This window comes from Berghia stephanieae, chromosome 3 (genome assembly GCF_034508935.2).
Source record: "Berghia stephanieae isolate SIO BIC M18660-M18661 chromosome 3, UCSD_Bste_1.3, whole genome shotgun sequence".
Classification (NCBI taxonomy): Eukaryota; Metazoa; Mollusca; class Gastropoda; order Nudibranchia; family Aeolidiidae; genus Berghia; species Berghia stephanieae.
The window spans coordinates 91,862,164-91,886,969 of NC_088362.1; the positions used below are offsets into that span (position 1 = coordinate 91,862,164).

The 24,806-nt window shown below is 34.9% G+C and overlaps 1 protein-coding gene across 3 annotated transcripts; it reads left to right on the forward strand.

Annotated features, from left to right (window-relative positions):
- Positions 1-223: 223 nt before the first annotated feature.
- LOC144968838 (uncharacterized) lies at positions 224-24,806 on the forward strand. 3 transcript variants are annotated; one of them, XM_078907579.1, is made up of 9 exons: positions 257-374; positions 7,509-7,557; positions 8,456-8,513; positions 8,968-9,086; positions 10,442-10,536; positions 12,851-12,962; positions 15,977-16,153; positions 20,683-20,755; positions 23,167-24,806. In XM_078907579.1, exons 4-9 carry the CDS (start codon positions 9,060-9,062, stop codon positions 24,633-24,635), a joined length of 1,953 nt encoding a protein of 650 aa, XP_078763705.1. In that variant the 5' UTR covers positions 257-374; positions 7,509-7,557; positions 8,456-8,513; positions 8,968-9,059; the 3' UTR covers positions 24,636-24,806. The 3 variants fall into 3 exon arrangements, with proteins under 3 accessions (XP_078763703.1, XP_078763704.1, XP_078763705.1); XM_078907578.1 differs by lacking the exon at positions 7,509-7,557 and having other exon boundaries at positions 235-374; XM_078907577.1 differs by lacking the exons at positions 7,509-7,557; positions 8,456-8,513 and having other exon boundaries at positions 224-374.

A 24,806-nucleotide genomic window follows, 5' to 3' on the forward strand; every position in this document is an offset into this window, starting at 1 on the left:
GGGATATCAACCCCGAATCGTCATGCCTTTAAAAATAAGTAACCGTGTATACAGTTTTAAATAGGTGAGTAACGTTAAGTAACATAATCTTTATTCTGAGACAATACACTACTGTTGATTATAAGTGTTTTAAATCAAATGGCGGATTTTGGGCAAATGTCACAGTAGGATAAAGTTGGGGGAATTTCTGACATATAGTTGGCGGAAGTTTGCAAAGGTACCTGGCATTATTGTGGATAACTCTAACTGACAATAACTTGGATAACTGTCATTGCGACTCGCAAACGATAGTTTTGTTGTTTTGTTATTTTCATTTTAATTTTACATCAAAATTCAAACGTCGAAAAATAGCTTTGTATTTCAAAAGTAAAAAGGTAAGATTGGATTCTTCGGGAGAAATTCCGGGCATTGGTAAAGGAGAGAGGTTCCAATTCGTCTGCCACAGTAGATAGCGTCAAATATAAAAATTAATTCATTGACATAATAATTCTAGGCCTTTAAAAACCATGTAATGTGTCTAGATACATGTAGTCTAGATATTTTAGATGGCTGTCATTATCCCAGACACCTGTCTGGGAATAACGAAAATTGGTTATCCCCATAGCCATAACAAATTTTCGTCAGACACATGTTCATGTAGCAAATGGGCAGAAGGATTTTATGCAAATTGCCAAACTAAGCGTGAAAAATACCAAATATTCTGAAAAAAAATGCTAGACGTCTAGTGGTTATTTGTGTCCCAAAACAGTCAATAGCAAGTGATATTTAACACAAGATTAAAGTAAATAGTGATCAAATGTCAAATTTAGCTTTAAAAAAAATATTTTAACAAATGGATCAATGACAATGAAATTTCTTTTGTCACTTTGATCTGAAAACGTCAAACTGGCAATTCGTCTTTTTATTTTCAACCAGGAAGAAAGTTGTTATTCATCAAATCAGTTCATAGTCCACCAACCATTTAAATTTACACTACCTGCCTACCTTTTAACTTTATATTGATCATCTTTTGTTTCTATAATTTGTTCATTCTGGCCACAATTTTGGGGATATTGGTATTGGCCGGGAATTATTTTTTTTCGCGGACGAATTCCTAGGCCAAGGTGTTGTTCGCCCCAAAGCCCAAAAACCGACATCACATGTTATTTCCCTGTCTTTTTCTCACAAGACAATATACAATCTATTATCACACGTCCACAAAACTAGATTCAACAACATATTCGAATCAGAGATGAAAAGAACTATCAAAACAAGGAAGCAAAGATGGTGGAAAATTATCTAGCTCATATATGAATTTTAAGCCATCGATTGCGGTGTGGATAGACAGCTCAGTGGGTTAGGCCACCTTTCATTTTACTCCTTTTAGCTGCACAGATTCGAATCCAATCGCACCCCACCCCCCCCCCCCCTTTTTTTTTTTTCTTCCCAATTGATGTTCATTATTTTCACTTTTGTTCCGAGCAAGAGTTTTTTTGATCAGTTGAATTTTTTATTTCTCCGATACTATTTTTTCATTATTTAATTTGCTCTAGATCTATTATTGTTTATGTTTTTTTTTCTCCTCTATCTGACCATTTGGTCGCTCTCTGAATATTTCTGTTTGTTTTTTAATTATTCTTTTTAGATACTTTTTCAGATCAGAGTGGGGACGAATATGACAATTTGCTAGAAAGGAACCAAGAGAGAGAGAGAGAGTTTTTTTTTAAAAAGAGGGGGCGGGGGGGGGGGGGGGGGATGGGAGGAGTATGGATGGGACATTTATCCCTTGCAACGCTGTTTAAAAAGAAGACGAAATTTTTTTTAAAAAAAGGGGGCGGAACCAGGATTAGAACCCACAACGTCGATTCTGGTAAACCTTCCAGGGCAGACGACTTATCCATTCGGCCATGACACCCACTTTGAAGTCGACGCATATTGTGTATATGTAGTAACAACTGATTTATTGTTGGTTAATTTTATGTTTTTATAGATATTTTAGAAGAATACTGGGTAGTGTAAATGTTGCTGCTCGAAGCTCGAAGAAATAAATAATAACGTGAAGTTGAATGTAAGCTTCAATTTAATTACAAAAACAGATCAAATGAACGTTTCGGGTTTCCCCTTTATCAACAAAACAGGATGATTAACTCTTTAAGATTCAACCCGACAAAAAACCGACAACGGCATAATATTCATGGGCGGGGTAGTCAAGACTGGCCTCAGTAAGTAAAATCCAATCGTTGTGAAGGAAATGACAGGCCCTGTCACTGCCGCAGGGTGTTTTCAGCTTTGATTTTTATAAATTTGCAGACAGACAATAAAATATGTTGTAGAAATTGCGATTTAAATCCTATTTTATTTGCGGGTGAAAATCATTGACATTGCACTTTGTTTGGTAAAAATCGGTAAAAAATTACGACTTTGGTGATGAAAAATGACTTTGAAGACCATTATTGTAAAGTTTTAAAAATATTATGAATAATTTTTAACTCCCTTATTTGTGGGTCGATTTTGTCATTCGAGGTATCATTTTTATTGTAATAAAGAGATAGGAACTTCAGAGTTATTTTTTCTGATGCGAAATTATTACTTTGTAATTTTAGCACCAAGAAAAATAGTCGGTAAATAAATTTGTTACACCTCTTTGATAGACCGCCGGGGTCCGTTCGTGTAGAATTGTGAATCAAGCATCTCAAAGTCTTCGACCAATCACAGGCTATCTATCCAGCTGGCCGAAACAAAGACGCTTCTCCCCGTCGATGTATTACACTATTGTTATGCAAGGAATATAACACCTTATGGAGTAGGCCTAAAAGCTAAAATCTAAAAGTAAAAAATATAATTCTGAGGAATTTGAAAGTCACATTGCTGAAATCAGCTTGAAAAAAGAAGTACATTGGTCTTTGTTTCATAAAAATCGGTTGAAAACCAATTGTTTTACGAATAAATTTGATTTTAAAAATTGCTTTTGTATATTTTAGCTTTTTTTAGCAACTTTTTTATTTATCGGTCAATTTTCTTGATTTTTATATCATTCTTTATATCTCAATGAGACGAGATCAGTGATATACTTTGTTTGTTTCAAATGTAACTAGAACATAATTTGGCTTTTTTACCTATCGACCATGCCTGGATAATTTATTCAACAACGTGGCGATGTGACGTAACTATTCCGTGGCCGTCTTCCACTGCATCGACGATGATTCAATTCATTGTTGACGTCTGTTGACACGTGAGCTGCCAGAACGACCAATCGTTGAAGGGTCAAGATGCTCAGTAGCCAATCGTTCTTCGGTCAAAAAACTTATGAACTCACGAGAACAAAAGTTTGAAATTTGGTGATGGACGGACCTATGAAATCGTTTCTGGGCGGAGTTTAGCCATGAGTGACCGTAGAAAAAGAAAAGGCGACTACAGATATCAAAGAGTAGGCTTATATCATCAAAGGATGTCTACATGATTGACATGGCCATATAGGGAACTCATTATCTACTCCCCCAAAAAGAATCTGAACACGAGAGGGTTAAAACACCACAGATGAATGAGATGATGTGGTAGTGGCGTAGTTAAGATAACTTCACGTTATAGATATTTTATTAGCTTTCCTTATTTCTATGACTATGTGCATTTGGAAACATTCCATATTCTGTAATGTGGATAATTGTTTAAAAGGGTGGAGTTTCAAATATGTGTCTGGGAATAACCAATTTTCATTATTCCCAGACAGGTGTCTGGGAATAATCACAGCGACCTTACTTTTAGATCTAGGACAAAAGGTTCCAAAGTTATGGTTTTTTGCTCAAATTCTGTGACCGAGATTGCAACGGGACTTTAGCATATTCGTATAGAGAAAAGAGGGTTGGTCACTTGTGGCCAAAATTAAGGGAGGCCTTCCGAAAGCTGCTACATCCCCAGTACTTATGTTTTTGTAGGGGGTTTGGGAGGGGGGAAACATTTTTTATCAATTTATAATGTTTTAGTAGGGGGTTTGGGAGGGGGCGGGGGAGACTTTTAAAAATAATTTAGAAGGTTTCCCCACTCCCAAACCCCCAACTAGATAGAACATTAATTCATTAATACTGGGAATGGAAGTGGAAGGCCTCCCAAAATTAAACTTACTGCACTGCCTTCAATCTTGATGAAATTTGACATAATGAATTATTTAAGTCTAGATGCCTTTTCTTTTTTTTTTTTACTAGATACCTATCTCAATTTTGAAAATAAATAAAGTTTTAAAATGACGTAATTATCAAGTTATAATTTTTGACATATAATTCTATCACACTATAATATAATTATTTATATATATATATATTATCAATATATATATATATATATATATATATATATACACACACAGTGGAACCTCCCGATTACGACACCTCCGAATAGTGACAACCTCCTGATAACGACATTGGCCCCTGGTCCCGATTTTTTTTCTATTTAGGATCAGTTTTTAAAAACCCTCCAAATAACGACGAACTTTTTGATAAAACCAAATAACGACATCATTTTGGCGATTTTCATAGATATCTGATACTAAAAATACCGAGTATGAGTACTCAAAGTTTATAAAAACGATTCCTGCTTGAACCAATGAGAACACAGCTTTTGAAACGCAAATATTTGACATGCTCATCCCAATGGAGGATAAAGTATCTGCTATCATTTCCAGCGCCAAATGTCAAACAGTAATAGAGGATTATTTCAAGCCAAACAAGTCTTGATGTTCATAACAAAATAACAAGGATGATGAACCTTTTTTTTTACATTTTTAATGCATAGAGAGAAACAAAAATAAAAGTTTTAAAAAAACAAACAAAAAAACCCAAACATTTTTAATGCGGCCATGTGTTCCATTGTATTCAAACATCTGTTCACATGCCTGGATAAACTACAGAGGGAAAATGGTACTGGTGTGGCGGGGTTAATAAAAACTGGTCCTGCGGGTCTTACCACGCCCACTTTGTCCGCCATCTTGGATACCTCTAAATAACGACACCTCCGGATAACCAAATAAAAACTCGGTCCCATGGCATGTCGTTATCCACTTCATATCTTATCGGGAGGTTCCACTGTATATACGTGTGTGTTTGTGTGTGTGAGTAATTTTAATGATACCAAAATTGTGAAAATCAGATAAGCAGAAGAAAAGTTATGGTTAGTTTAAATTTAAATGCTGAAAAATTATATGCCTTGTTATTCGGAAGTATCAATTGCCAAGAGTGAGTCCTTGGAACTGTTCAGCTGCATGTGGTGATTTCAATTGATCCTCAATTTACGCGCATATGAATCTTATCCCGTCACCCTCTTCCAATCATTCGTTTCTTGTCAATCGTTGTGGAAAGTATCGAGTCTACAGTCGTTGACATTTATTTGTAATTTTTATAGGTCTTTTCACAAATTCCAAGATGAGTTAAGATCATATCAAAGCAAAAATGACTGTTTTCAGATTCAGCGGGGGGGGGAGGGGAGACTAGAAGGACGAAGTGGGCAAATCCCTGCCAAGTCATAGATTTTTTTTAAAAGTAGGATTTCCTTTGTTTTAAAGGAAAATATAATGCACATTGTCATAATAAGGAACAATTCATGTAAAACATTTGTCCAACAAAGCCCCTGTCCTGTTAGTAGTAAATAGTTGACAATTTACCAACTGGCAAGGTCCTTGTGTGTGAGAGAGAGAGAGCTGAAAAGGAGAAAATTAGTAAATGAAACAGAGACGGAGATAGAGAGGAAAAAAATGAGAGTACTAATATAATCAACATATCACCATCACTCCATACTCTGTGACAGTTAAGAGTTGACGATTTACCAACTGGTACAGTCCGTGGCAAAAGAATAAATGAAAGAGAGAAAGAAAATATGAGAAAGAAATAAAATGAGTATGTGAGAGAGAAAATGAGAGTGAATATTAATTGACGTCGGTCCATGTAGATAGTTGACGAGTTACCAACTGGCACCGTCTGTGGCTAAAAGAGAGAATGAATGAGTGAGAAAGAAGAAAATGGAAGAAAGAAAGAAAAGAGAAAACGATAGCATTAATATTAATAACAATAAGTGTATGTGTGCGTGTGTGTGTTAGAGAGAGAGAGAGAGAGTGGAGAAACACACACACAGAGGAAAAAATTGTCACAGAGATGGGGAAAAAATGACAGAGTCAGACAATGAAAAATAAAGAGAAAATGACAGAGAGAGAAGAGAAAATGAGAGTATTAATTTTATTAATATTAATAACATCAATCTGTGGCAATCTAGGACTTCATATAGATGTCGCTGGTGGCAATACATCATTTTGTGACACTAACTTTACTCCGTGGCAGTTAAAAGTACATATGCGTAGTTGATGAACTGACACATGGTCCTTGGCAATTGACGATTTGACGCTACCTTGTTATTTTTATTGACAGACTTTGTGACCTGACTGAAATTGTTGCGTTTAGTTTTGATTTAAAAATTGGCTTAAAATGGCCGCTAAGATTTGAGTAAGGATTTTGCTGGAACGAATTTCATGGATGCGGTATGCAGCTTTGCCCTGAATTTAATTTTATTAAAAAGTTAAGATTAAGATGTTAAATCACGTGCCATCACTGAAATTTTGATTTACAAATTTCTAATTTTTAAATTATCCAAAGATAAAATATACCCTATTTTATCCACAATCAACGGATATACTAAATTGGCATTGATTTAAATGTAAACAACACCAAACGATTGAGTAATTCCTCCTGAAGAAAATTAGACATAAATCATCCATAAACTAAACAAAAAATCAATGGAACTTTTTTTGAGACCCATCACTCAAATGTCAAAAAAATTGGGTCACAGCCACAAGGCCATTTATCAGCTCACTGCTGGAGTGCCAAATGGACGTTTACTAAAGTACCTAACAGTGGGACATTGCATTGGTTAATGCTGTTCCTGTGATTATTGGCAGGCACCTGTCAATTGCCAAGGACTATGTCAGTTCGTCAACTGTCTACCTACCCATGTGCACTTTTAATTTTGGGAGCATAATTCAACACACCAGAAATTCAAGTGTATCCTGTCACCAGATAATTCAACACCTGAAACTCGGGTGTATTTTGTCACCAGATAATTCGACACCCGAAGCTTGGGTGTCTATCATCACCAAATAATTCGGCACACTGAAAAGTTGCATCTTAACTTTAGTTTGTTGATTTTATTGTTGTTTTCTATTAATTTTGTCTATTCACATAAAAAAAATACCTTGCAATTTCTATCACACTCCGTTTTTCTCCCAGTACACGAACAACTCACTCTCTCTCTCTGGAATTTTTAAAAACATTGTTGTAAGGGGCAATATTTTGCTTTGGATTAAAAATACACGTTTTTCCATTGCAAAAATGAGCTCATATCATGAGCTACAAATCGATAGAACGAAGATGACGTCAGTCAGGCCTTTGTTATTGTTTTTTGCCATCCATGTTTGTGAGTAATTCTCACTAAACTGCATTAACCAGATTATAAACGTTACGCATAATTTGTATGTTGGTCCGTTATACTTCCAGATGACAGTGTTGTGAGCTTCTTAGTCAAATGCATACTATCTATAGACAGGTATTAGTATAGCCTGTAAGGTCGTGCTAGGTGTCGCTCAGAAATTCTTCCCATGATTGTAAGTTTTCATAAGTTTACTATTGTGACAACAACAATAATAATAATATTATTAATTTAATAATAATAATAATAATAATAATAATAATAATAATAATAATAATAATAATAATAATGATAATAATAATAATAATAATAATTAATAATAATAATAATAAATAATAATGATGATGATGGTGATGATGATGATGATGATGATGATGATGATGATGATGATGATGATGGTGGTGGTGGTGGTGGTGGCTGTTGTTGTTGTTATTATTATCTATTATTATTATTATTATTATCATCATCATCATCATCAGAATCATTATTATTATTATTATTATTATTATTATTATTATTATTATTATTATTATTATTATTATTATTATTATTATTATTATAAACATGGTAAAAATATTCTGATGAAATTGATAATGACAAATTTATGAAAGAAGAAAATGATAGAATGATAATGATAAAAAGAACAATAATATATAAACAATAAATAAGCTTTAAAAAATAAAGGAAATCATTGGGTTACAAATTGCCATCTTATTGTGAATCGGTTCGTTTTACGGTGATTTTATTGGGAGCAAATGAAAAACCTGAGACATAAACTGTTGTGAAATCAAATAAATTATACTATTTAACTATTCAATATCCCTTTTGCGTATAAATATAGGTCAAGAGTATTTATAACGAATATAAAATTAATTTTAAAAAACAATTTTATCGAACGAAGTCTGCCAATGCTGACAGAATGGTAAAGGATGGTGGATAATATATTTTAATTAGGTATTGATAATTACATAGAATTGATGCCAATCAAAATAACAATTATTATAACTATCAACAGGTAGTCTAAACCCGCTTTGTTTGATGAGAAAGACAATCTTTGATCAATTAAAAGTCAGGTAAGAAATTTAAAGGAAAAGAATTTGAACTCTTCAAAATTAACAAAAGCCAGTCAAAGTAACAGTGGTCTAAAGGAAAAACTTTTCTTAACAATATAACATGATGTCCAAACAAAATCAGGACCGCCATTAAAAAAAAATTACCTGTTATGACAATATTAGATAGGCATAGGCAGCCGAAGCAAGCGTTATGAGCTGAGTCAGTCTGATACGAGCAAAACAGAATATGTTCTGAACTCTTCTTCTATTTATTTATCAGTTCCACCCTCTGACCACTGCTGCACTGTGTCTCTCTCTCCTCTGCCCCCATGTGTTTGCATCAGAGTGAGTCAGAATAGCCATGGGAAACTATTCAGACTCGAGTTCGAATTGCCACTTCACAGGTTGGAAAATGCTATTGCTATACTGCTACCTGTTTTTTAAATTTGTTTTTCCAAAATTCTCTTTTTCACAGGCCTGCCATTGTATTCCAGTAAGAATCGTGTGAGGACTTTGTTTCCCATTGTATTGGCCTAGTGTGGAGTATTTCTTGAGATTTGTGCCATCATGTTCAAGATTGGAAAACATCTGGAGGTACTGTTACTGTACTGTTAACTTTAGTTTCCCAACAAATCAAATTTACATCTATCTGATAACCCAGCAATTATTTATGAAATAGATTAATATTTTTTTTTTAAACCCACAAATACACAAGGGTTTATTTAGTGAAATATTCTCTGTATTGTGCTCCAAGCTTTACAAGCCCACAACTTCTTAACATGTAGAATATTGAATGAGACATGGCATCTGGGTATATATATGTATACACTGTGGTATTTCAAAAGTACCCTTCTAATTTCTAACTGAACAAAACTTTGTTCAGAATTATAGTAAATTCTTGTGATTTTTTCTCAATTGAAATGTTATAACTTTACTGAGCGATTGTTAGCCTCCCCATGCATGTCTCATGTAGAAATAACCACCTTTTATCTTTGACTCATTATTAACTACACTTATTGAACCAACATATCTCTCAAGTTCTAAAATTAAGGTAAATCTGCTAAATGTCATATAATCACTAAGCGATGACATAATTCCATTCATGGATATGCAGAATTCCATGTGTTTGGATCTTTTCAGAAAGTCTTAGCTACTTTTGCCATATCAACCATTTTCGTCTCATAAAAGTTCAGGCTGCTATTGGGGTATCTGCAGAATCATGTTGTTTCATAATTTGACATCTGTTCTTGCATGCAAAACATTTGCATTGGATTAACAGTGCAATCACAACTTGTGTCATTGAATGACAATTAGTCCTGACGGATGCTAGATACTCCATTCTGTGGGGTAAAGCTGTGCAAAGGTTGAAAGGGTATATTGTGAAGCAGTCTGTATGAATATTTATTTGTTACATTTGGGATATGTGTCAATTTAATTGTAAACAATGAGATTCTTGTCTCAGATCTAAGTTTTGGTAAGAAATTAGACAAAATATGTGTGATATTTAAGGGGTGTTTTACATCGCATAGAAATATTTCATGAAAGTATCTGGTTATTACTCCAAGTGGGCTATTACAAGGTGGTTAGCTTGGCAGCGACCATTGGTGTGGGGAAGGGAGGGGTAAACTATGATGCCTAAAAAAGTGGCATGTTTGTGCTATAGATCAGTATAGTTATAAATTATCAAAGCAAAGATTCCATCCATCTTTCTATACATGATTATTCTAAAGCAAAGACTTATGTTTATTTAATGTTTGGAGAATGCTAGTATACAAGGAATGATAGATTTTTAAAAATTAATGATATATTACAACAGACTAGTATATATAGGTTCAGCACTTACAGATGAAACAGATACCAAATTGGGCCACTTTGTACCATAATAAATGAGAATAATTATCTGCTACAGAGAACTTTCATCTTATCACAATTTTTCCATTTTTGCACAGGAATTTTCCTTAATAACAAGAAATATTTCCGATGCTATGAGAAAGCTGAGTGAGAAGAACAAACGCTTGACAGACATTGTCAAAGAAATTGCTGAGTAAGAATAAAATTTGTTCTCTTATGATGTAATCTATATATTTTAAAACAATTTCATTGGTATTCATGCATGACCATCACTGCTACAACAGCAGTCTTTGTGAGTTGGATTTTGCCACTGGATGAGATGGACACTATTTGAGGCAATATCTTTTCTAAATTTATCAATGAATTTCTTGAATGTATGGATGGTATAGTATTTTGTTGTTCTTTTTCATATGCTCCCGGCTTGGAATTAATATAATCTAATATCTATTATTATTATTATTATTATTATTATTATTATTATTATTATTATTATTATTATTATTATTATTATTATTATTATTATTATTATTATTATTATTGCGTCCTTGCCTGTGGTATAAATATAACCATGAATGATCTGTTCCCAGTTTAAGACTGAAAACATTCACAATATGAGGACATTGTTAACTCATGCAATTCATGACAATTCATTGTATTGTTTTACAGATGACAAAAACAAAAATCACATTTCAATTGTTATTTATTTATTTATTTATAGGCTTTTGCCAATAATTTACTACCAATTAAAAAAAAAATTGATGATAACATAAAGGAAAGAGAAACATTTTTTTAAAGGATATAAAACAATGCATTATATGTACTATCATTGGAAGAGGGATTATATTCTTCCTTCCAATGACTGTCGGCTTATTTTGATTCAAATCCACTGATTCTTTATATGACACTGAGCTATGAACTATAAGCCTTTATAATCACTGAAGCATTACACATTATTGAACAATTCTGTCATTGGCATGTAGTGATTGTAATCCATAGAAATATCTATTCACACAAATGTATCTCAGTTACTAGATTTTGTCTGCAGTCATCCAGTCATTAATGTACTTCAAGCATGATAAATTATGTCATCATGACGACCATATTATTTTACACCACTTCAATGACATACTTACAAATAATTTAACATTTCTCAGGACTAAATATAAATATACCCAATCTTCTTCAGTGCCATGGTAGTCTCCAGCAACAGACATGTCCACACTCTATCAAAACGAGGCATGAACTGGTCCACACTTTAGTCACATAACAATAGGGTTGAACTGATTCAAGATAAGTCTGTTCATGTCTCCTGTCAAGTTGTTACTATACTGGTCTACTCATATTAACTTTTTTTAGTGCTGATTACTCTTGGTTCTCTGACATAACTACCTTGGTATAGTGACTGCTGTTATACCATGACTCTCCTTCAAGAATTGAATATGAATATATCATTTAGTACCATTGGAACTATAATCCATTGTCTTTTTACAGGTAAGCCTCGGTTAATTCATAAATTTTAACCTCACCTGAGAGATGATGTAGAAAATTATATTCCATCTACAGTTGAGAGACGGACATATCAACATCGTGGTAAAAATGTCAATATAAGCGTGATGTTGATATATCAGTCATTCTAAAAAAATGAAAGGGAAACAAATGAGAAAGTGCCAGAAAATAACAAGGGAAGTCAATATTGATGGTTTGATGGCCTTTAAAAGGGCTGATTTTTAAATCTATGACTGTTCACATAATATGGCTTTAATAGTCCAATATTGTTGTCCATCTCCGAAGGCCAAGAATAAGTTAATGGACCCTTTCCTCAGCACTGGCATGGACCTCAAATAAGGAAACATCCTCATGAAGTTGCTGTGAATAACAGTGAAAGGTCTTGATAGCTACTACGGTGGCATAGTGGCCGAAAACTGGTCCTGCCCAATTGTACATTATCCTCATCTGACTCTACATCAGCACAGTACTAATAAGGATATTTAAGTAGAGGTTGAGGATCAAGCAGGAGGACAGGAACCACTGTTGTCATTAGTCAAAAGAAGGAAATTGTCATGGTTCAGACACACTGTCTTTCAAGACTTTCATGCAGGGCAATATAGAGGAGAAGAGGAAGACAGAAAAAAACCATGGCAAGACAACATCAAAGAGGAGACATGCCTAGATCTTAATAGCCTTCTGGAAAAGGCTAGAGACAGTGACGAATGGCGTAAGGTTGTGAGGTCTGCATCCTACGTGGTGACACCCCCCCCCCCCTCCCCCCCCATTATGGGAATGAGTGAGTGAGTGATATAGAGAGAGAAAAACAGGACTTTGATGTCATATCAATATAGTCATTGTCGATATATCTACTCTGCGCTGTACTTACAAATTATTCAAGAGATCTTTGTTGTTTAAAAAAAAACACATTAATATTGAGACTTTGCTGTTGTCATCAAATGTTAAAGTGTAATAAAAAGATAGGATTTTGATATACGTTTGTGTATTATTTCTTCTTACAGAATCAATATCGATTTGCTGGAAATTTGTCTGATTGTTGAGGACAACCCTTCTGCTAAGAATGAGTTGAATAAACTTGCCAGATTGGTTCATTCTGTTCAATATGAACTGGAGGTAATTTATATTACTCATGTTAACATTTCAATGATTTGTACTTGACAAAACCAGTCCACTATGGTGGGCAATCTTCAGTCTTGAGTAAGATTGACTTTGTGATAAATGAATATTTTAACGTTATGATTAGAATGCTGAAATGTGATTTGGTTCTTATATTTCTATTACCATCTTATTGTTTTTTTTAAAGTACCATCTATGTTTATGTTTTAAACATATAGACCTGTAAATTCTCAGTCAATTAACTGAAATCAGTCAATTTGTCAAATTCAAATATTTATAAAAAGAAAGAAAGAAAGAAAGAAAGAAAGAAAGAAAAAAAGAAAGAATTCACAAATCGTAGTCGAATGACCGTAAAATAATTAGGAGTGTTCCACAGCGCTAAGCATAGCTCATGGGGACCGTTTATTTTAACGATGTATATATTGCCAAGACTAAGCGACGCTTTTTATAAAAGGCGTGTCTGAACACTTCCCTGGGTATTTTCACACATCCTTCGTTAAATTATTTTTTCACTTTCCAAACCGTCGTGATCCCAACTGTAGCCAATTTTAACTGAGCCACTGAGCGATAAATTTCACTGTTTCATCTAAGCCAAAATTGACTACATTTACCTGGGGAGTCTCAAAACTATGATAAAGTAAATTGCGAATGCCGCAAGTCCGTTATGTAGACATCTTCAAATCGAAAGTTAGGATAGATTGCTACAAGCACATTTCGATTGCCTCACGTTGTAAACAAACTGGTTGACCGTTTCTTCACTGATTGAGTACCTGATCATAAGGAACAATGGTAAGTAGCCTAATTAGTTCCCGTGCAAATCAGGACGTTTTCTGGCATTGTTTTGCTCAAGCCCAAGCGAGCTTGCTGTTTTGTGGCGATTTACCTTCATTTCGATTCTTTGAATTTTTCCGCTACCGCTACGCCTGCCGAAGTTTCTTCTTGATAATTCACTTCTACTTAATAATTCAGTGTATTGGCCTGAAGTCATATTTATTTAAGTTTTTTTTTTCTCTGTCATTTACTGATTGAAAATCAAGTTTGCTCATTGCTACATTATGCTAATGTTCTCACAATGGCTGAGCTGTTCGTGGATCGCAATTCAGACTTGTCGAGCATCGATAAAGATGTGAGTCCCGTGAGGAATAAATTCAATTGGTCATGGCTAGAAGTTAAAGATGATAATGGTGATTATTTTTCTATGTCAAAAAAATTCCAGATGCAGGAATATGACTTTGATGAGGTCATCTTTACCTATATGAATGACATGCTTATTTAGCATTCCTTCTACATCAAATTATGGCAGTCATACTTCCAGTAAGAAATAACACCCACTATTTTGATATATTGTATTTATCACTCTCCTCTCCAATGATGCCTTATTTTTAAAAAAATAATTGAATCTTCAGTTTGTCGAAGAGTTTCAGTCAATTTTTATAGAGCTCATTTACAGGTCTAAAACATAGTTGCAAAGGAAATCATTGAAACATATTCCTTACTTTTTCAGGCATGACTGTCGCAAGGTAAAATACGCAAATGACTGGAAAACTGCTAAAATAATGTAAACTATTTAAAAAGGGAGATAAATCAAAAGCTGAAAACTACAGATCAGTGTCTTTAAAATCAATGCTTTGCAACTGCTAGAATATTTGATATACAGTAGTATTATGGATGATTTAGAATGCTATAAAAATTCTCTGTACAGTCCATAATGGTTTTAAGCAAAAAAGAAGGTCTTAATCGCAGTTGTTAACAACCATTAATGACTTCAGCAATTGCTTAAACATCAACTTTTAGATTTCACTTAAGCTTTTGACAAAGTAAATGCCAAAGGACTTTAAATTAAACATGAAATATCTCAATTTACAGGACAAGCACTATAATAGATTAATTTATTCCTTTCGATTAGGCCCAAAACATCAATAGTAAATGGAACAGATTCAAATGAAATACCAGTTAAGAGTACCTCAGGGAACAATCTTAGGATCATTACTTTTTCTAATCCATTTTAATTTTAACCACATTGATAAACATTTGACTTCGTGTACAAAGCTAAGATCATTTGCAGGTGACAAACACATTGAAAATGATACTAAGATTTTACAGAAAGACCTTGATATTTTTACAATTTTTACAAAAAGAATTCCATCCAGTTAAATGCCGTGTTTTTTAGTATAACAAATAAACATATGCCAAAATGAACACAATCCATGACAACATTCTAAAAGAACCTAGACATGCACAATACTTACTGATAGCAAACCAATACATTGAACCAAATAAATATGTTTGTAAAAAGGAAACACCCTATTAAGATTTCTCACACGCATAGCACTTCAAGTTGCTCAAAACAAAATAAAGAGAAATACTATAAAACCCCAGTTAAATTTTTGTTAGTCCAAAGTTGATAGTCACCTTTAATTATTTTTCATAAATATTTTCTGCTTATTGCCAACAAACCTAGATGCACTACATGAAAGTACCACAATTTTTTATTTTACTTTGAGATCAGCGAATTGACTCAGTAATACTCGGACTGAGTCAGTCAGTTTATTTGAAAAAGAAGAATTTTCTCTTCAAAAAAAAGAAAAAAGATTTTTAAAAATAAAGGAATAATGCAAAAGGTTTTTCGATATTTGAGTTTGTTTTATTACAATTTATTTGTTATTTATTTATTTTTTAAACTATATTTAGAGCTGATGCATTATTATCAGATCATAAATAAAGCACAGGTGTGTTGTATTTTAAACTAGAAAATAATGAGACATTGATTTGGTTCTGTACCTCTGTCAAGCACAAAATGTAGACGTAATCAGCTCATTGATTGAATTCCCACCATTGGAAATATTTACAGAGATATATTATATAGTTTTCTATATTTTAAAACTTTTACTTAATGCGCTTCAATTCCTTTTTCAAACAGACCAGGAGCGATGGTGCTAGCTATATTTATTTGAAAAAGTCTTGGGTTGTTTTTAAAATGTGGATTTACAAAGAACTTCTATTTTCATCAGGATGATAAGGAGCCAAAGCTTGATTGTGAGACAATTTCTAATCTACCCACATTTGGAGGTGATTTAGATGAAGATGACAATTGTAATGAGAATCTCGAGCAAGAAGATGAGAATAGCACGACTCTGAATGATGATAATGATGGCCTAAAGCAGTTGTGTGAGAAAAAAAAACTTGTGGTATGTTTATACAATGATATTACTTTACGTTTTAAACTCTGAATCTTGGCAAGGATTTATAATTTCAATCCAATTTATTTTTGCCAGGGAATCCCAAAATATCTGAATACATACATAGCTGCTTGTTATAACAATATCTTACTCTAATTAAAATCCTGTCTGAAGCATTGAAAGTATTATTTTCAAAAATTTATAATTTAAAAAAAAAAAATCTTTTGTGGTATTATATTGATCACAAGGAGGGATTTTATCTTTTTGAGTGATAAGCACTTCGCTAGGTTGCTGTAAGAACAGTGTCCTGACATGATTTAGTGCGATGTTCCTTGCCAATGACCGCAAGGAGTGGTTGGGATCTGAATCCAGTATCTTTTGGCTACAAAGCAAAGAATTATACCCAGTGATGATAATCACATCACCATCCCTACCACCACTACTACGACAACCATCATATCACCATCCCGACCACCATTACTACAACCACCACATCACCACCACAACAACAACCACATCACCATCCCTACCACCACTACTACAACAACAACCACATCACCATCCCTATCACCACTATTACAACCACCACCACATCACCATCTTTATCACCAGTACTACAACCACCATAATATCACCATCCCTACCACCACCACCACTACTACTACAATAACCATTACCATAACACCACCAGTACTACTACGATAACCACTACCATATCATAATCCCCACCACCACTACTACAACAACCACCACCATCCCTATCACCACTACTGCAACCACCATCCCTACTACCACACATCACCATCCTACCACTACTACTACAATAACCACTACCATAGTAACCATATCACCATCGCTACCACTACAAATACGACCACTACCACATCACCATCCCAAATACCACTACTACAACCACAACATCACCAAAAAATACAGTCGAGAAAATAGCAGCAAAGGCAGAGCATTTGAATTTTGAATACCCTGAAATTTATTGTTCAATCAAATGCATTGATGAATTCAAATAAGTTTGGAAGAAAAGTAAACTTGGGCCTTTACACTGCTGTGGAAACTAGTTACGGAGCTGAGTTGTCCTCACCAGCAGAGAAACTTTCGCGTCGGAGGGATAATTCGTTGTTTTAATCCTCGAATTTTAAAAAGATTACCGTGAAAACTTTTTGGATTTTGAAAATTTTTGAAATTACAAAAACCGTTACATCACCATCCCTAATACCACTACTACAACCACCACATCATCATCCCTACTAGCAATACTACTATGACAACCACCGATTACAGATATTACAACCACCAAAACATTATTATCCCTATAATCATAACCACATCTTCATCCCTACCACCACTACATCGTCATCATTAGCATCACTACTGCAACCACACCACATCATCATCACCACAACCACCACATCATCATCCCTACTAGCAATACTACTATGACAACCACCGATTACAGATATTACAACCACCAAAACATTATTATCCCTATAATCATAACCACATCTTCATCCCTACCACCACTACATCGTCATCATTAGCATCACTACTGCAACCACACCACATCATCATCACCACAACCACCTCAGCATCATCATCGTCATCATCATCATCACAAACACCATGATTGCAACCATCGCACACAGCCGTTTAAATAGGGCCCAAACTTTCAGTTTAGTTACTTCTTCCCTCACTGGCTACCGTCAAGTAATGTAAACAATCCACCGTCAACCACAGTGATAACACCTGTCAAGACAGGGTGCACTGGCAATAAATTATGTCTGCAGGTAAATCTCATCGCTTTGAATTTCTCTCAGGCAGAGAGTAGTAGAAATTTCATCAAAATACTCAATTTTCTCAGCCTGTTGTGGACGCAGCATCTTTTTCATAATTTTCAAACATATATGGATACAAAGACCAGCTTTTCCTCTACAAGACGCACTTATTTTTGTTTACATCATTAAATGATAAGTTTGTGTTTTGCTCTTTTGAATAATCAGAGTTTTTTATGAAATAAATATTAAAATTATAAGTTTAAGAAATATTTAAAAATTCAAAATATCAAACCAACACTTTTTACCATCAAGGGTGAGGGATCAGAGAAAAGTAGATAAAATTATCTTTCATATGATATATACTTTATTATGTAGATTCAGGGATTTAAGAATAGAGGGTGTGGAAAGGAATCTCAATAATTATTTTTGTTACCAACAAAGAGGAGAATATTTCATGATATTTTAGAAACCCAATAATAAAACTAGATAGTGATGATAAGAGACATTTATTTAATTTGATTTCATTGAATTTAAGCGGAAATTTTAGATATTTCTTAAATTTAATTATTTAAGTTCTGTTCAGGTCATGGAGAGACACACTGAAGACGGTCATCACACCAGTACTAATGAAATATGTCGAATTTGTTGTGAAAGAGTACAGAGCCGTGCTGAGAGGATTAAAAGACTTAAGACGTTATCAACAATTGACTATAAATGTAAATGAGAAATTCTGACATATTTAAATATTTCAATTTGCGAGAAATGTATCTCACTGGTACATAATTTAAAGAAATGCGATGCAGGTATTGATACCTTTGGTTCAATGAGAAAACTCTGAACAAGAAACAATACTTAATGAGGTGAATATGATCCTAATCTTTCACCAGTGATGTGCTATATGCAGTCTATATGGCACACAAATTAAAAGAGGTGCAAGCCTAGTACATAAAAAAAGTAATGGGCATGGATATCTCAAAAATAAGGTTATGAAAATTATAAGAACTCTTTAAGATTTTCTTAGTGGTTTTGATTGTCTTTAAATGAGTGTCCTTATATAACAATTTTAATGGAATTCTTATAATTCGTTGATTCTGGGATAAATATAAATGAATCACATTTGACTATGTTGCTGGTTTATTAAAAAATGTCTATTAAGACAATGCTGTGATTGGATTTCAGTTTTGCCTTTCTCAAAATCCTTACTTTTACGTACAGGTGAACTGATATCTCAAAAACGCCTCAATCTACTGGAATAAAATTTATATGTCTACATTCTACAGATATTCAACATCATTTCCATTACTTTTGTTTTAAAATCTTAAGTGTTGAACATGTTAAAATATTCTCTTAAAAATTTCAATTCACTTAAATTTATGTATCAATTTCATGGGTTATCCCTCTTGCTTTTTAACAACATCATAATAATGATTAAATAATCAATGAAAACTCTGTTAATAAACTGTTTGGTAGTATAAAAATATTTTTGCTACACTTAATAACGGCATTACTACATTCGTTTGAAATTCAGAAAAAATCGATCAAAACGGCGAAAAAATTATCTCCCTCTCTCAGTGTAAAGCTATGACTCATCATCACTAGACTGGCTAGATTTACCTGGCGAACTAAACTGAAAGCAATAAACGCCTGTGTGCAACCAAATCATCATCATAATCATCACAACCACCATTACTACAACCATCACCACATCATAATCATCATCACTACCACCACTAATACTACCAACACAACCACATCATCATCATCACTACTACCACTACTACAAACACCACCGCCACCACATCATCACTACCACTATTACTACAACAACTACATCATCTCTACCACCACTACTACAACCATTACCACAACATCATTATCTCTACTACTACCACCACTCCTGCGACCACCATTATTTTAATGTCCCACATCATAATCATGAGTTATTCATATATTTTTATTCAACATTATCTGATTTTAGAGTAGTGTTTGATATGAAGAAGAAGAAGAAAAAAATGGAAAGTGATGTGGTTGGTGACATTCTGGCTACATAAAAGTATTATACTGTTAAAAAAAAGATCGGATTTCGTATAATTCCTGTTTCCCCTTGAAAATTCTCCAGCTATTGGTTAGTGTATTTAGTATTAAACATTTTAATTGGTATGCTTATTTGAGTGGTCAGAGATTTCTGCAGGTTTTTGGATACTTGGTGTTAGCATCCATGCCATCCCCGCCATCACTACTACAACCACTACCACATCACCATTTCCACCACCTCTACTACAACCACCGCCACATCACCATCCCTGCCACCACCACTACTACACCACATCACTATTACTATTACCACAACCACCACATCACCATTCCCACCACCACTACTACCACAACCACATCACCGTCACCACCACCACTACTACACTACAACCACGACATTACCATCCCCACCTCCACTACTACAACCACCACATCACCATCCCCATCACCACTACTACAACCACTGCATCATCATACCTCCATCACAACTACTATAATCTCCATAAGTAGCAGTTTAGGAGTTGAGTGAGTTGAGTTGTCCCCACTAGCAGAGAAACGTAAGCGTCGAAGGGATAATTTTTTGTTTTAATCCTTGAATTTTAATAAAATCACCTTGAAAACTCCTTGAATTTCAAAATAGAATTGCTGTAGAAATCCTGATATGTGAAAGCTACTGTCACCTCAGTCTTATCCCCATTCCCTCTCATTTCATTAAAGGTAAAGCTCCATAAGATCCACAATAATAGAAGTTCCAAGGAAAGGAAGGCTGATGGGAATTCTGATAAGAAAGGTAGGAAATGTATGTTCATTTACGTTACTGATTCCAGGTGCTGTCAAGATTTTTTTTCGGGAATCCCTGTCCACCTTGATGTGATTGGCATTGTAGCCAACTGTCATGTTCAAATCGTTACTGTTATACAGTGATGCCAAAACTCTGATTTCACCTAAAATATCTTAGTCTGGAGCAAAAAAATTTCTGAGTTTTGGGTAACTTCCATCAAATTCTAGTGAGATCATATAGCTCAAAGCAAGCCTCTAACACTTCAAGTGTCATCACAAAACCAACAGCATCATCTTCATTGCCACAACCCAATTAGTCATTTATCTAGAACTATACAATAGTGCCGCGCTGAAGACCGGTCTGGACCGCGGTCCGACGGTCTTTTAGCTGTGAACCGAAGACCGGTCCCAGAGGGGAAGACCGGCGCCGGTCCTCACTTCTTATCACCTTTCAACTAGTGCGGGGCGGTCCTTGCAAGGACCACGGTCCTACGGTCTCGCGCCATAGCCTACTACTTCCGCAGCGATTCGTTGCTTCGGTTGCCTATCTTCCACCAATCACCACCCATCCCACTTAATTAATCGCACCCACCCCCCTTTACCATACACTAAACGACACAGACGACCATACAGGCAGACGACCACCAACCTCCTGTTCGCAAACCGCCCTTTCGTGTGTGAGATGGGGGGGAACAGGAGGCGCACGCCTTGGACGATTCCATTATACGGGGTAAATTTCAAAATTTACTACACCATAATGATCGCAATGACAATGATCTATGGTGAAGGCATGACCCCTCTTCTCTAATGGGTTATTGTTTGAAATGTATGTGACTACAAAAGATGTGTGTGTTTGTGTGTGTGTGTGTGTGTGTGTGTCGAACCTAGCAAGTAGCAAATCCGATTTTTTGTTTTCTTTTGTCCATCTCTTGTCACCACTCCTTTCTATCGCAGTGTTGTCATTTAAAATAATACAATAATATTAAAATTTCGTTTGGTGTTATTACTAATCAAATAATATGAGTTTCATTAGTTTCTTCGTTCCAAAAAACCCAGTTATAACGTCTGAATTTTAAAAAAGTCCAATAGAATATTTGGGGACCCCGATAGTTCAGTTGATAGAGCACTCTCTTTATACGCAAAGGGCCAGAGATCGATCCCGGGTGCAGTCGATTTTTTTCTGAATCCCTGTCTACTCAGCAATGAATGGGTAGCTGAGTTTGTTAGATCTGGCGAAAAGTCACCATCGACCCCTCTTATCACCTCATCCACCCCCTCTTATTATAACTTCACGTCTCTCTCTTACTCTTCAATGCTCGCTGCCCTCTAATGTGTGTTTGGGGGGGGGGGGGGGGGTAGGAGTTGCGTGTGTGTATCAACGCCACGAACAACTCGATCAACGCCTTGGGCGATGCCATTATCTCCGTTAATGGGGATAAATTTCAAATTTTATTAAATTATCGATGTAACAATGAAGTACGGTGAGCAAATAAAGAAGGCATCACCCCTCTTCTCTAATTAGGTTACAATTTGAAATGAGTGTGACTACTCCGTGTGTTTTACTCCTGTAGGCCACGGTTTTCATCGTGTAGCGGTCTTTAACGGTTCAAGAATGAACGATCCCACACTCTCAAAGGTCAAACCGGTTCGAATTTCCAACAGTCTCTCAGGAATGTTCAATGTCGAAAAGGACCGGTCCTAGGACCGGTCCTTGCGGTCTTCATTTCCCAAGGACCGTGGTCCTTAAGCTTGCCAAGGACCGCCCCGCACTACTATACAATATGTAAACACAATGCCATCCCAATTCCCTTTATTGTATGCGGAAATTCCTATTTCAGCATTGAAATTGAGTGGTGTCTGAAATTCCTGTGAGCCAAATTTTATCCTTGTATATGGAATTAAAATACAGTTCTATATGTCCTTCTGGGGGAATAAATATAGCATTATGAAGCTCATTGAAATTGACTGGTGTCTGAAATTCCTGTGAGACAAATTTTAATTTGACATCTCTGTGTATGAAATGCAAATACTGTTCCATATGCGCTTCTGGGGGAATGAATATAGCAGTGTGAAGTGCATTGAGCATGGTTAATCTATGGCTAGAGAAGTATTTGTTTATTGCCAGTGGCTTATCAGACAACAATGGACTCTTTAAACTGTCCTTATGACTTGAAAAGCATCTACAACAGTTATTAAGAGCAATGAATCAAATACAGTGAGAGGAACTGAATATTTTCTTTCTGGCAGCTGAGCAAGATTTTTTAAAAACGTGTTTTACTTGTTTCTTAGTTTTTCAAATTGTATTTTTGTAAGTTTCCTCAGTATTTTGATTTTAAAGTTCTAGGATAAATATTGCCAATTATGACATACTATCATAATATCATAGATCAAGATAAATCTTTTACCTTTTTTTTCCTATAGAAACTCAATCAGAGAAAAAGAAATCAAGAAAACTTGAAGACGGTGGCTTGAAAAGAAAATCCAAAAATCAAGACAATGAGATTTCTTTGGAACATCATAATGACAATTTTCAATCGAGACTTTCATCATCAACAGAGAAAATAAAGATTAACGATCAACTGCCTTCGAAAGGGCCTTACACTTGTGAAAGATGTGGAAAGTCATTGAAATCTAAAAATTCATTTCGTCGTCATGTTATGGAATTTCATAGTGAAATAGATGCTAAGCCCTCCTACAATTGCAAATTTTGTGGGAAAGAATTCAATGTCTATTCAAAGTTTAAGTATCATGAGAAGAAAATGCATTCAGGTGAAGAGCATCTGTGTACATATTGTGGTAAATGTTTCACATTTCGTAGTGCTTTAAACTTACACATGAATGTTCATATTAAAGAAAGGCATCATACTTGCACTGTGTGCAGCAAGTCTTTCTCTTTCATGGGAAGTTTGAAAAAACATTTTGATAGATTCCATTCTGTAAAAATTCGTAGTGTGGAAAAACTACATAAATGTCCTCATTGTGATAAAGAATATAAGAAGAAAGAGTCCTTGAAAAGTCACATTGTTACTCACACACGTGAAAAAGTATTCAAATGTCTATTATGCGACATCTCCTTCACAGACCTCGATAGTCTTCAGAGTCACAGTGTTGAAGCCCACTCCAACTCCATGGATAACCAGCAGAGCCCCAGAGCCAAATTACACAGTTGTATACATTGTCAAAAACAGTTCCTGCACCAGTACAGCTTGGAAAATCATTTAAAAACGCATACAGGTGAACGACCCTTCCAGTGTACTATTTGCCAAAGAGGATTTGCAAGTAAACGTCAGGTTACTCTTCATGAAAGGGTTCACACTGGTATAAAGCCCCATAAATGTGATCAGTGTGATAAAGCATTTACCCGTAGCTCAGGTTTGCGCATTCATCGTCAATGTGATCATAATGGCAAGGTATTCAAGTGCCCTGTGTGTGGCAGAGAATTTAATGACAGAGCAAACATGCTTAGACACAAACGAAATCATTCTGGTGAAAAACGCTTTAAATGTGAAATATGCAATCGTGGATTTAGTCAAAAAGTTAGCTTGGAAGAACACATTTGGACACATTCATCGGTGAGAAAATTTGTTTGCAGTATTTGTGAGAAGGGCTTTAACAACAAAAGATGGCTCAGGATACATTTTAAAAAACATCATGAAGTTGACATGGGCACTTTACCACAACTTACAACATCAGAGCAAGGATTACCTCCTATAGTTGTATCTAATAATATGCCAGTCTTAAAACTGGATCAGACTCTAAATCAAGAGAGGGAACAAAAGCCCACATTGTCACCAACACCATGTGATGACAGTACAAAAACAACAGCTCCTTCCCATGAAATGCAAGTAGTGTCATTGTTTGACTACGTCGTCACTGGACCAACGCTGTAATGTGTGTGAGAAAGAGAAAAGATGTCAGTGGGTTCATAATGTCTCTTTTTAAAGTAATAAATTGTTTTGTTTGATAAAGATATATTTATATTAGGAGGCATTCTACACGTTCTTTGAGCTAATAGAAAACAACCCAAGTATTCCTTTAACTAACCCTAAGAAAAAATAAAA